The sequence below is a fragment of the Artibeus jamaicensis genome, unplaced genomic scaffold (genome assembly GCF_021234435.1).
Source record: "Artibeus jamaicensis isolate MK-2021 breed Jamaican fruit bat unplaced genomic scaffold, CSHL_Jam_final contig_444, whole genome shotgun sequence".
Lineage (NCBI taxonomy): Eukaryota > Metazoa > Chordata > Mammalia > Chiroptera > Phyllostomidae > Artibeus > Artibeus jamaicensis.
Window position 1 is genome coordinate 3,535,959 of NW_026521831.1, and position 13,760 is coordinate 3,549,718.

The 13,760-nt window shown below is 51.5% G+C and overlaps 1 protein-coding gene across 6 annotated transcripts in view; it reads right to left on the reverse strand.

The window, feature by feature from the left end:
• Positions 1-10,274: 10,274 nt before the first annotated feature.
• EML1 (EMAP like 1) overlaps positions 10,275-13,760 on the reverse strand; it is a 144,196-nt gene continuing 140,710 nt past the window's right edge. For all 6 annotated transcript variants that reach the window (XM_053666077.1, XM_053666080.1, XM_053666079.1 and 3 more), the window contains 3 exons: positions 13,469-13,564; positions 12,296-12,426; positions 10,275-11,752 (listed from right to left, as the gene is read on the reverse strand). In XM_053666077.1, the coding sequence (XP_053522052.1) occupies positions 11,627-11,752; positions 12,296-12,426; positions 13,469-13,564 (353 nt within the window). In that variant the 3' untranslated portion in view covers positions 10,275-11,626. The remainder of the gene's footprint in view (positions 11,753-12,295; positions 12,427-13,468; positions 13,565-13,760) is intronic.

Sequence of the window (13,760 nt, forward strand, 5' to 3'; positions counted from 1 at the left end):
GTCTAAAACGAGTGGGGCGTTGACCCGCCACGTGAAGCGAGGAGCCTTTCCCAGCGCTGGGCGCCCCCTGCACAGGCGGAGGCCAATGACTTCTCGATCGTCTGTAATCTGGAGGATTACCCCTCCTTCATCCCTGCAGTGCGCCCCGCCTGTTCGGACACTGTGGGCAACCTGGATTCGAGGGGTGTCGAGGTCACCGACTCCTGACTCCTCTGTCAATAAAGAGCCAAGGCTTGAACCGGGAGTCGCAGCTTTGGGGCAATCTCAGCACCTGAAGGATTTCCCCTAGCCCAACAGGAGCCCCGCCTCAGGCTACAAAACCCGTGAAAAATCCCATCCACAAACACAGAACAAAGTAGGTCGTCCAGGTTTTCAATGCTTGTTAAAGCCCCATCCTTCCTAAAGGTTAGCAATCCTCACTGCTGGCTGGAAAACCTAAACCCTCAGAGTCTCACGCCCAATATCTGAGTAGACATAGTCCTTATGCTTTCTCAGTATTAACTCCCTTTCCCCTTTGTCACAGCAATGTTGAAATCATGTCTACCTTTGCACAAGAGCCTGTGTAGCGTTTGAGAGTGCCTGGCGTCCAGCAGGTGGGCAGGGAAGGGTCGCTAGTTCACTCCCAGCCCAGACTGAGAAGAAGCTCTGTGAGTGAGGTGGTTTTGCCCAGGAAGTGGTGGAGCACGTTCTCAAGCCAGGGGGTTTGAGTCAAAATCCTAGCACCCGTCCCTTCTCGCTTTCTGTGGTTGAACATCGTTCTCAGGCGTTGCAGGTTGGGTCTCTGCATGTTTACCCCCCTCCCTCACTATCCACTTGTCAGAATTCCTTAGCGATTGGTTGTCACAGGTCCACTTTCCTTCTTCTATTTGTTTGAGCCTAAGTCTTCAGACTCAAAGGCATCTTGGTTCCCTGGAGTCCCGCTAGCAGCCCCAAAGGGGTTTTGCCCCTCCTAATCTGATTTGTCCCTCTCCTCCTAGGGTCAAAATTGGTCTTTGAACTAGAAAAGACTTGTTGAACCCTAAAACTTACCAAAATGGACAAGCCCCAGGTCAGTTGGTGACCTCTGGTGCGCTCTGCAGAGACAGGGCTTCCCCGGCCAGTGCGTATCCAAGTTCCGTGAGAAGACTCCCTGGGATATCAGCCTGTTTATTCCCGGCCTGGTTTAATGAAGCATGTGACTCACTCCGACCTTCCAATCAAGCACTTCCTCTGCTACTTTGGAGTTGGACAGGTTGTGACTATCCTATAGCTGGAAGAAGATTTCCTGGGAAATGCTGGTGGCAGATTTGCTATAGAACAATAGTACCAAAGGTAAGGGCTACATACACCTCCCCACCTCCCTCAAACTTTCCTGCTAACTACCAACCCCCTGGAACAACAGACATCCACATTCCTGTTAAGAGGATCGGAGGCTATTGATGCTAGAAGGAACCTGCAAGTCCTTTTCTCGGTGCAGGTCAGGGGTACAGAACAGTGCGGAAGGGAAAGGGACCAGCCCAGCATCACTGGGAGAATTCATGAAATTAGCTGCATGGGCTCCCGAAGAGGTCCTTTCTTGCATCTGATGTGTGTTCCTCAGAGCATCAGGAGCAGCAGGAAGGGCCAGGGAGGACAGTCAGGGCCACTGCCCCCTAAGCGGAGCCCCCTTCCCCACGAGCGGGTGCTGGGTTTTGTGTAATCTGCTAAAGATGCTGAGAAGGCAGAGCTCCACATTGTAACCCAGCTTGCACAGACCTCTCCGAGTCTCCATTCTCATTCGACAGATGGCAACTCCTAAATCTGTCTTGCAGGCACTGCTGAGGATCAGTGTAAAGTAAGCTCCCACAGAGCAGCCTTTCCGCCCTTTCCCAGCCCCTCTCTCGCATCTCCTTCCCGTTCTTTAGCTGTGCATCTTTTGAAACCACCGTCTGTTTAGCGTGTTTCCATTTACTGAACAAAGGCGTTCTTCCTTCAAAGTACATGAAGTATATGAATTCCTGTTTTCCATTGTTGTGATAAAAAGAAAGTGAACATTTTTGGAGATATGTGGCCCCCCAATGATTTGTTTCTGGAGGTCACCAGTTCTTGGACCAGGAAAGATGGCTCACTGAAGTCAGTGACTATATGACACGTGATATGTGTGGGTGCAGGACACATGGTCAGGTTGACTGCTCCTGGATGACAGCTCCCATTCGTGGGGGAGGCAGGGAGCTGGGTTTCTGCTGTCTGCCGAGCCCGGGATAGCCGTCGAGCCACAGACGCATGAGACAGCTGGAAAGTCTTTAAAGGGCACCTCATCCAACCTCCGTGTCCAGAAGGGGAATTGCGATTCTTGGTCCCCTAGAGGCCACAGAGGCCAGTGAGATGAAAAGTTGGGTGACCTGGGTTTTACAGATGCCAAGTCCTAGAACTGCTCACAATTATCCCACTCCCAGTCCCAGTTTCTTCCAGGTTTTTGCCTGGGGTCACCGCCGAGGAATCAGCTCCACAGACCTTCCCTAGTACCTGGCATTGCCAAAACAAACCTCACTCACCACAAATAAACAAAAGAAACACAGTTGCTTCGGATGATTCACCAGTGAGACCCTGTCTGGTTTATATTAACCAGCTTAAGTTGTATTACTAATTCAGGCCAGAACAGAAGTGAAGACATGCTTCTTTAAAATGAAGACAACAGCAGATGTCTCAGGGGACTCAGGGACCACCAGTGACCCTCACCCTGTTTTTGAAAATCCTCATTCACACCATTCATGTCATTGACAATTCAGTCATTATCAACTGTTGTTTTCTGGAAATACAACATAATTTGCATTCATTCATTCAGTGTTTATTGAGCACCTACACATCTGCTCAGGCTGCTGCCTCCATCTACCTGGCAAATTATCCTCAGCCCCGACCATGGGACCCTGAGCACCCAGCCCACAGGGCCGCTCATCACACCCTGCGGGCATGGGCTTCTTAGTTAAGTTGCTGGCCCCACCACTGGACTGTGAACTTACGAGGGCAGCAATTTGTTTTATTCCTTTGTCCCCGCTGCCGGTTGCAACGCGGAATTGAAAAGACCCTGCTGACAGGTCACCCTCATTCATCCGAGCTGGGCCTGGGGGGCGGTGGGGACCAGCCTGGTGTGTGCAGGCATTACATTCTGGAAGCAGAAGCTCCTGCCTGTGTTCTGGTTCCATCTGGCAGGAACTATAAATTGCTCCCAGCCCCTGTTGTCTTCCTTACACCTGAGGATGGTTTCGTAGCTAGAGCTTCTCTTGTTTGACTCCACCCTATGGGCTCCTTGGCTCAGAAAAACAACTTTCCTTAAGATTATATTTCACCCACTTTGAAGATTCAGGAGTGGGGAGGGCTCTTGGGAAAGGGACCTGTTAGGGTCATCCTGGAGATGCCCCCAGGTTCCTGTGGGATAACTCAGAGACCTGGACCAGTCGTGGGGAAGCTTGGCCAGATGTGGAGGGGACCTTGGGTACTCACCCAGCAGAGAACAACTTCTCAGTGCCGTTGTTTGCAGTGGCTGGAGGTCTGAGCGCCCAGGCGGGGCAAGGCCTCCCCTCCCAGAGGAGTGTGGAGCCAAGTTCTGCCGCCTCAGGCTGCCTGAGTGTTCCCACTTAACTGAATTGAGCAAAGTAAGCCAAGTGCATCCCTCAGGCCAGCCTAGCCAGCGATCCCAGAGCTGCTGACTCCATGGGAGCCTCTGCCCTTTCCCAGGAGGCCAGCACTTTGGGAAGCCATGACCCACTCCCCAACCCAGGAAAGCCCACCCTCCCAAGTATCCCCAGCCTCAGTTGCCAGGTCCCAGCATGGGGGTGGGGTAGGGGGGTGGGATGGTTGAACCCCCAGCAGCTCTAGGGAAGAACTTCCCGGTCACTCCTCCCTGTTGTCTGTCTCACACCTGCCTGCCGACAGCCAAGCCATTGTGGGGACCCAAGGAACACATTCCCATCAAAGGATGGGAGGCCTGGGCCGCTGAATGTGTGAGCAGACCATTTGGGGGACTTGGGAGGTCTGAACCCTGTGATTTGCAACCCCCCTCGATCCCCCACCTCACCGCAGTGTTCTACCAAGAAGCAGAACTTGGCGTGGCTACCAGAAGGACTGAGAGAGGGCTATAGGGAGTCAAGGTCCTGTGCCAGAGCAACACGAGGACAAAGAAGCATTTGGGGAGTGGCACGGAGTGTTTTTTAAGTGTAAAATGTAATCAGAGGCAGCGAAAAACAGAAAAGATGGCGATCTAGAACTAGGGTGGCACACTTCTGCAAAAGGGCAGCAGAGGGAATATCTTCGGCTTTTTGCAGGCCCCTCGGTGTCGTAATTATGCTCCATTGGGCCTTAGAGTGTAAGGGCTGCTCTGTGTAAATGAATGGACGTGACTGTGCTCCAGTCAAACGTTGTTTATAAAAATGAGTGGCAGGCTGGGTCGGGCCTGCAGACCCTACTTTTGATCCAGGGGGGCCTGGAAGATGGAGTGAAAAAAATTCCTTCACAAAGCAGAGTGAAAGAAAGAACTGGAAATAATCATTGACAAAATGAGGCACTTACTGTATTTTTTGAACCATAAGAGGCACCTAGAGTTTAGAGGAGGAAAATAGGAAAAAAAAATTGAAGCAAAAAAATGTGGTAAAATATTTAATAACATAAATAACATGTTATTTCACCAATGTAAATGTAAACAGAACTCAACAGTAGCATCAACAACCATTATTCTCCCCCAATTTGAGAGGGGGTACATCTTATAGTCCAAAAAATATGGTAAGTATTGATAACAGATTCAAGAGACCAGACTTCTCAGTAATATAGTTCCAAAAGGGCTGAAGGGGGGGACCCATCAACGAGGGCCAAATAGAGTTTTTAAGTTAGAAGAACTCATCAGAAGACTGGCTGTCTTCTCCTGAGATGAGGAATAAGACATTGGTTGCCCCTTTCACCTCTGCTTGCCAGAGTTGGACTGGAGGGTCTTGTCGGGGCCATTGGGCACAAAGACGTCCCTAGGGGAAAGCAAGAAGTAAAGCTCTCTCTCTCTCTCTTATTTGCCGAGGACATGACCTTGTGTATAGAAAACCCAACGAAATCTACCGAAGAGCTATTTAAATGCATAAACCAACCTCAGGGAGGTCGCTGGGTGCACAGTCAATACACGAAAATGAACCATGTTTCTATACACTTGCTTTGAGCATCTGAAAATGAAATTAAAACAATTTCATTTACATTAACTTAAAAAAGAATAAAGTTCTTAGAATAAATTTAACAAAAGAAGTGTAAGACCTACACTGAAAACTATAAAATGTTATAGAAAGAAATTAAAAACCTAAATAAATGGAAAGACGTCTTCCATGAATTGAAGAGTTCAGTATGGTTAAACTGACAATACTCCCAGATTGGTCTAGAGAGTCGACACAATTCCTGTCAAAATCCTAGTTGCCTTTTTTTTTTTTTGGCAAAACCTAGCAAGCTGATCCTAAAATTTATTTGGAAATGTGAAGGACCTAGACCAGACAAAACAATCTTGAAAGGGAAAAACAGAATTGGAGGAGTCCTATTTCCTGATTTCCAAATTTATTGAAAAGTGACAGTAATCAAGAAGGCATGACTCCAGCAATAAGGACAGATATGCAGGTTGATGGAATGGGACCGAGAGCCCACAAGTGAGCCCTTCCGTTTATGGTTAATTGAGGTTTAACAAGGGTGCCAAGATAATTTGGTGGAGGGAAGAATAGTTTTCATTAAATCGTGCTGGGATACCTAGGTAACCATGTGCAATAAATGAAGGCAGATTGCCTTTTACATCATATACAAAAATTACTTTCAAACAGATCATAGTCCTAAAACTATAAAACCTTGGGAAGACAACATACAGGGTGGGGCAAAAGTAGGTTTACAGTTGTTCCTAAGGAACATAATACGATAATAAATAATAACATAAGGATAAACTTGCATACTCACAACTGTAAATCTACTTTTGCCCCACCCTGTATGTGGAAGTCTTCACAAACCATGGAGTAGGCAAAGGCTTCCTCGATATGACGCCAAAAGTCCAAGCAACGAAAGCAAAAAAAAAAACAAAACATAAACTGGACTTCACCAAAGTAAAACACTTTTGTTGAGAATAATGCCATTAAAGTGAAAAGACGACACAGAACTGGAGAAAATATTTGCAAATTAGATGTCGGAAGAGTATCTAGAGTATACAGTGAACTCTTACAACTCAGTAACACAAATATGAATAAGCCAATTAAAAAGTGGGCAGAGCATCTGAACAGATGTTCCTTTGAAGAAGACACACACTCGGCCCACGAAGCAAAGGGGAAGATGCTCAGCATCATCAGCTACCAGGAAACACAAACCAAGACTGCAGTGAGACACCGCTTCACGCCCACTGGGTTGCCTATGAGTGTAATTGTACCTGACTTTCACTTTGCCAGGAACCTACATACAATTATGAGGCCATTACGGCAGTTTTACTTTAATGCATTGATGATCCACTGAAGTGGATGGTTTTCTTAAAAACAGGTAGAAATGCTGGTAACAGAACTTGGACTGAACCCTAAAACCAGCAGTTTTCAACCCTTTTCATCTCATGGCACACAAATGATTTAGTAAAATTCTGCAGCAAAAAAAAAAATTTTACAGATCTGATAAGAATAGGTATAATTTTGATTTACACACTGGAAGGCTGTTGTCTTTTTTTTTTAAACCTAAGGGAAAAGAGGTCAGCACCCCTGACTAAATATCAGGTGTTGTGTGTTTAAAGAATTGCTGTGGCATGTCAGGTGCAAATCGCTGCCTAAAGCCAAACTGAGAGCCGTGGGCATTTGTGTGGTGCGCTTTGGGGAAACCGGCCAGCTCTAGCGCCAGCATGGAGAAATGTCCCGCTCGGTGGTCGAATGACCACACAGTGAACGACTGAGTGGGCTCCTGGCAAGGCAGCAGGTCCAGCGTCGCCTGCAGGCAAGGTGAGGAGCCCAGCAGGTGTCCCTGCTCTGTCACTTGCTGGGCCTGGGCTTTCTGGATTTAGATTCTAGATGGTAGATTCTGGCAGCTGGAGGTAGCCGGGGAGCGGTGGGGTGTTGAGAGGCATGGAGCAGGTGGGAGAGAGAAACAGACGCAGGATCCAAAGCAGCCCCATCCTCAACCACATCCCAGAGCCGGTTTTCCTGCTGATTTCATCCAGGGAGAGCACTTGCTGCTAAAACCAACTCTGAGAGCCAGAAGATCCCCAGCCCCCAACTTGCTCTCAGCCCTGATCTTTCCATCATGTTCGCCTGCCACAGTTCATTGGTTTTTGCCTTGATAACTTTCCAGTCTGTTAGAAATCTGAAGAAGGTAATAATGTGTCTGTGTTTTCATTCTTTTATAAAACCACTGCTTAATTTGGGAGATAATTGAAACCTGCTTCGCCCAAGTGACCTAGAACTGGGCTGGCGCGCAGGGCCTGATGGGCTGGCGAGGCGGCGCTGTTTCCGCACACACCCCGGCCCTCTCCTCTGAGCGCTGAGGCTTACAGCCGCTAGGTAAAAATAGCTTCGGGCAGCTTCCGCCAGGAAGACACTTAAAAAGGGAAAAAGGATTCATTTGCTAAAAAAGAAAAAGGCTCCCAAATTGCTACCATAATTTTGGAGTGCATTTTTGCAAACATTTCTGTGTCAGGGACAGGAAGGCGTTCTCGCCCTTAAATTCAGCCATTCCACGCAGGGTGTCTGCCCCCAACACGCAAAGCAACTCCATGAAAAGCTCAGTGGACAGAGCTGTCCTTGGCGGTGCTGTGGGCAGGAGGGAAAGTGAGGCAGGAGAAAACACTCGGGGTTGAGGGCGAAGGTCGGGGAACCTCCTGCAAGTCCAGAAGCTCCCCTGCAGCTCGCAGATCATTCACCGGGGCAACACCTGCCTCGTACTGACCACCTGTGGGCACTGGACGCCCTGCGGAATGTCGGAGGCAGGGAGCTTGTGGACCGGGCGGCTCCACCATACTTACAACTCAACTCGACCAGGGAAGTGCAATAAGCAGGGATACAAAATAGGGACCAGCATCCAGACCAGCTCCTTAGGGAAGACTTTCGGGAGGGAGGAAACGACTTTTAAGCTGAGGGACATGATGGTTGTTGGCAAGGAGAAATGGGAGGAACAGTGTTGGGGCAGGGAGCACGGTTACTGGGCAGTGACGGAGAGCAGGCTGTAGTGTTGGGTTGGACAGCTCAGCGGAGCGTGCGGAGAGACCATGTTGGAGGAGCAGAGGCCACTGCACAGGCCCATGGGCCATGTGAGGGAGTGTTCCCTCTGAGCCACGACAGGGTTTTAAGCAGGAGAGTGACATGTTTAGAAAGCTCACCCCACTGCCAGTGAGGAGGCTGCAGCCAGGCTGGCAGTGACGGTGGCCAGCCAGGGAGAGGCAGTGCAGGTGGGGAGGTGACGTGGACACAGGCTGGACAGCTGCCCCGGTGTGGGAGAGGCAGAATGGTGCAGGGGTTGGTGAGGACCCTGGGGCCTGACTCCAGGGGTTCCCACCCGGCTTCCCTGCTGTGTGGCCTGCAGCAAGTTAAGGGTCGTGGTCAGAAGCCACCTCCTAGGGTTGTCGAGGGGACTGAAGGAGTCCCCATGTGTCAGGCACTTGCAGTGGTGCCTGGCGTGGGGTCAGGGCTGCTGTTCGAGATACTATTATTGGTGGCTTGTTGCTTTGGAGCGTAAGACTGAGGCAGGTGTACATCCAGGTGCGAGCTAAGGAAGCTGAGTCAGGAGAGGGGCTCGGGCCTTACAGGGTTGAAGAGGTGGGAGGTGGTGGAGACAGCCCGGGGCGGGGTGGGGGACAGGAAGGCCCAGGAGAAGCCTGCAGGGCACAGAGGGGTAAGCAATAGACCAGGAGGCTGTTTTTTTTTTAACAGGAAAGAGTTGAACCTGCTTAAATGCTGGTGGTGGGAGGCTGGGCAGAGCACAGGGAGGACACGTATCCCTGGCAGGGTGGGTTTCATGATGTGTTCTTGTCATCGTCATCGCTGTGAGGGGGCTGGGAGAGGAGTGATGGTGTTTATCACGACCATGTGGCGTGCCATCAACAGGAGTTGTTTACAACGAGGTTATGAAGACACGAAAAGGTGCCTGAAAGTTATATGAAAAGCAACGTAAAGCATTGTATGTGCAATACGTCAACTACAGAAATACACCCACACCTGAACTTGCAGAAGACGGTGCAATGGGGAGAAATGGCGCCATTTCTGGACGGTTGGGGTGGGGCAGGGTTTCCTTTTGGAACGCTCCGTGATGAGTCTGTGTTAGTGTTTTCATGGAAAAGTCCAGTGAACTTTATTTTATAAAAAGAAACTAGGGTGGCCAGGGGCTGTCCCTGCCAAGGTCGCGGTGACCTTGGGCAAATCCCTGCTCTCCAGGAGTTTTGGTTTCTGCATCTACAGAAAGAGGGGGCTCAACAAAAGCGTGTTCCCCCAGGGCGTGTCCCTGGAGACTGATCCCAGGGAGGAAAGGCTGTGTGGTCAGGCAGCTTCCGAAACCCCGCGTGCTCACAAACTCTGGGAAGACCCATTCTCAAAAAAAGCTCTGCTCAAACCCGCCCCTGTCCCAAACATGAGGTCTGTTAGCAGCCCATGGAATCGTTTTTCCTGGTCACCCCCAAACCCCCCCGGAGCCCCCCTCTCAGCAAGGCCTTCAGGCAAACACCCCGGTGGGGGGGCTGGCAGAGCACTGGGGGCACCTGGAAAGGAGGGGCAGCCGCAGCTGCGGGGCCACCCTCCTGGACTCCAGGCCTCCTCCCCACCCTGCTGTCCTGAGCACACGGGGTCCTTTCCGGCATCTGCTGCTGGCTGCCGCCTGGGCTGCAGAGCTCCTGCAGCCAGGGAGGGAGACAGGAGGAGCGAACAAACCAGGACAGGGGAAAGCCTCGCCGGCAGCAGCCTGAGTTTCTGAAAATCACCTTTACCTGATGCCACAGACCCACAGTGACCAAGGAGAGGACAGGAGGCCTTTGGTTAATCCCTGCAAAGCTAATCCTGGGCTGCTGAAAGAATTCATTTAAATAGAGACAAGTCGGAGGAGAAAAACAATAACTTACATAACACCCTTTTCCCATTACTGAGCTTAAAAAATAGTGTAAGTATGCAGAAATAAAAGCAGATCTTATTAAGTTAGTAATGGGTCCCTTTTCCTTCCTTGATCCGGTTATTCCCTCAGTTATTAATTTTGAAATGATTATTTTGCAAATCTGATAAATGTGTGCACACCACAGGCAAATTATAGTCCCCAGAGAAGAAAAAAATCTGTATATGAGACAAAGTATAGTGTGAATCATATCTAATTTCAAATATTTTAATTTATATACTTTCATGATTATAGGTCAATACGAAATCCGCTTTTCAGGTTTTATTTCATTACAGAATATATTTGATAAGGATACGTACAAACAATCACCTTTAATACATATTGTTTACCGGCGCCCCACCCCTGCAGCGGCCCCCAGCTGTCCCGAAAATGCTTCCCAGCGTCTCGATGAATCGGCCGTCTGAGCAACCAGGGCCCGTGAGTTCAGCTAGTTCAATTCCCTTACTTGCCTGGAACAAGTAAAAATCTTAACATTTGTTTTTAAGTCTGTTTATTATTCTTCTATTTTAAAATCTGAGATACATTCCCCAATGTAAACAATACATTTCAGTTTGTCACACATCAAAATGCATAAGGCCTCCTGGACAAACGGACGCCACCTACGTTCACGCATCAGGGCGCCCCCTCCCTCGGTGGCCAGGTGGGCGCCCGCGCACAGACGACGGGGCCGGGGGCCTCCGGGAGCACCTGGCGCAGCCTCCGGGCTTCTCCCGCTGCAGGTGTGTGGTATCTTTTTGACTTGGTCTACTTGGTCTTAAAATACAAATATACAATGTCCGTAAGCATAAAATAGTAAAGCCTAGCCTTACGTATTTCTTATGAATCGCTAAAATCCTATACAAGTACAATACCATATCATGCCAATTAATATACAAAGGCAGCCAGATGACTCCGTTCAGGGGCGCCATCCACGAGGGTGCGCAGCAGCAGCTGAGTGCGCGGGGTCAGGCCGGCACCTGGAGCTCCGAACGCCATGCCCTCCGCGGAAACGTCAGTCCATCCCGGCCCGCCGGCCTCCGGAGGGAGAACTCAGGGAAGCCTTACCAGGGTAACCAGGTAAATTCGCCGCTGCGCTTCCCAACTCAGCTGTGCAGTGACCTCAGCTCCTCATGCGCTCAGGTCACCCCTCTGGGCCTTCGACCCACAGGGACCGTGATTCGGTACCTCATCAGTGTCACGCACACTGGGCTTAGCAAGCTCGATGGCGAGAGGGGCAGGCCTGCGTACAGTGTGTGAGAAGGCATTCTGTGACTGATTTCCAAGAGTTCATAGAAAAGTTACGAAGGACATACCAATCTGCTGATGTCACTGTACTGTAAACCCTGGCATTTTCTACATGAACTGTGTTTTAGACATGGTACAAGCGAGAGACCCGAACTGCTGACCTGACGTGGTGCTCGCTGATCCACTAAGCTAAGGTAACCGGTACAGGGCGTGGTTTCCTGAGGTTTGTGAGAACTTTGCAAACGAAACAGAAATCACAGTGACCGCGTGCCCGAGTCGGTGCCTCCTGGGCTGCTCTGCGCCCTCGGCCTCGCCAGCACTACACGACCCGCCACTGCATGATGCTCGTGTCTTTGCCGCCCGTGGAGATGAGGTGGCTGTCGTCACAGAGGAACTCAACATTGGTGACGTGACTGCTGTGCCCACTGTACACGTGGCTGGGAGCCTGGAAGCAGACACCGAGGAAGCTCAGCGCTGCGTGTGCAGCCGGGAGCTGGGAGGGCTGGAGCTCCGCAACGTCCGCATCCTCTGCCCTGCCCTCCCCTCCCCCGGCTGCTCCCTGGGTGCGGTGCTCTGTGCACGGTCAGGTCAGGGACAGACACGGGCAAGTGACCATCCTGGGTGCATATGTTCAGTCCCAGAGACGCCTGGGGGTGGAGAGTGAGGGGTGTCCTGCCAGAGGACGGTCGGGATAGGGAAGGACCCTCCTGGTCCTTCCTGGGCGTGCCAGGCATTGCTGCTGGCTCAGCGCAGGGGGCTGGGGTGGGGCCCCGGAGGAAGCCACAGAGGTAGGACAGCCAGGTCCATGGACCTCACAGGGTCGGGGTTCCTGGGGGGCGGGGGGAGCCCCTGAAGTGCTCCAGGGTCACGTCCGTACCTGTGACCGGAGGCATTCACTGACAGGCCTTTTACTGAATTACCAGACAGCCCGGTCAGGCCAGAAACGCACCCCCCGTGGGGGGCGAGATTCTCGAGGACAGCTCCTTACCCGGAACTGCGAGCAAGGGTACGAGAAGAGGTGAACTTTGCCGAAGTCATCGCCCGTGGACAGGAGTTTTTCCTCGTGGGCCCGACAGACGGCATTGATGTCGGTTCCGTCCGAGCCTTCTGGCCACACTCCTGCAACCAAGAGCGCAGACAGAGCCCTGGAAACCCCAGAAACACTGGGCCGCGCTGCCTGGGGACCGCACTAAACTCGGCCGAAATAAAGTCGCCCAAGTCCCAGGTGCAGAGACCAGGGCCGGGAGCACGCTCCGTGTCACTCCCGACCTCTCCCTGTTCCCAGAGCGTCTGATGGGAAGCTGACTGGTCCGAGAGCGTGCAGTTTCCCAATTTTTCTTTTTTCTGGGTAACTCTTTACATGTGAGAGTCTCTCCAAAGAGCTTTCTAACCCTGGGTCTGAGTGTGACTTCCAGGCGTTTCTTGGTGTCAGCAGCTTGCTCTGTGACACCAGCAGGTGTAGGGGCCGCCTGCCATGGGCCAGGCGAGCCCGCGGCTCTGCTCCGGAGCCCTGTGTCCAGTGGGCCTGAAGCTGGGACCGGGAGCGACGTCTCCTGACCATTGTGCCAGGAATCCTTGGCGGCCCCAGCAGCTCTGGTCTGTGCATCAGTTTCTCCAGAAGTTCTGGAGTAAACCTGGGGATCCTGGCATTTAATACCCGCAAATGATAAAATGCCAGCTCTAAGGAGATTTGTGGAATTCTGATCAACTTATTGATCTAAGATCTTACAGAAAGAGATGACATGTATTGCTTTTCCCTGCTACCACATTGTAGTAATTTATTTTAGATCACTTATGAATATCTTCCTAACCAGAACTTTGAAAGAAGTGAAAGTTTCAGTTTAAGGGCCCAAAAGACACAGTGATGACTCCAACAGATGATACGTGTGTTGACTGAGTGCCATCTATCTAGGAAGTTCGGCACAACCTCGTGGGAGAAGATTCTAGAGCATTACCCAGGACCCCTTTCATACACGAGAAGAGAGTTCACGCCCGGGTCCTGGCCCTGCTCGCCCGCCCCCTGGAGCTGTGGGGAGCGTGTCCTGGGGCCTTCACGGGGCAGCACAGCACTTTGATAAGCTGGTGACTGCGGGGCTGCCCAGCTGCTGGGGAAATGCCCTAGAAGGAGACAGTGAGCCCTGGGAGAGCCGGAGAAACTCACCGAAGACGTGGAACCCCAGGGTGCAGGTGTAGGTGGCCCATTCGATGTCTCGCGTAGCTTCCACGCTGACGACTTGCTTACACGCAGAGGGGACCCCTGGGGAGAGCACACGCAGGTCTGCCGACACCTGACAGAGGTCCCCTGTCCTTCCGGGGCCTCACCTGCTACGGAGCCCTCAGGAGAGGGACAGGGGGACCGAGCTCACAGCCGGCACTGAGCCCAGCTCCCGGGCGGCGAGGGCCCGCCTCCTCTTCGTTTTCTGCCCGTCTTCCCGTCTGGGTCTGTCCCGCCC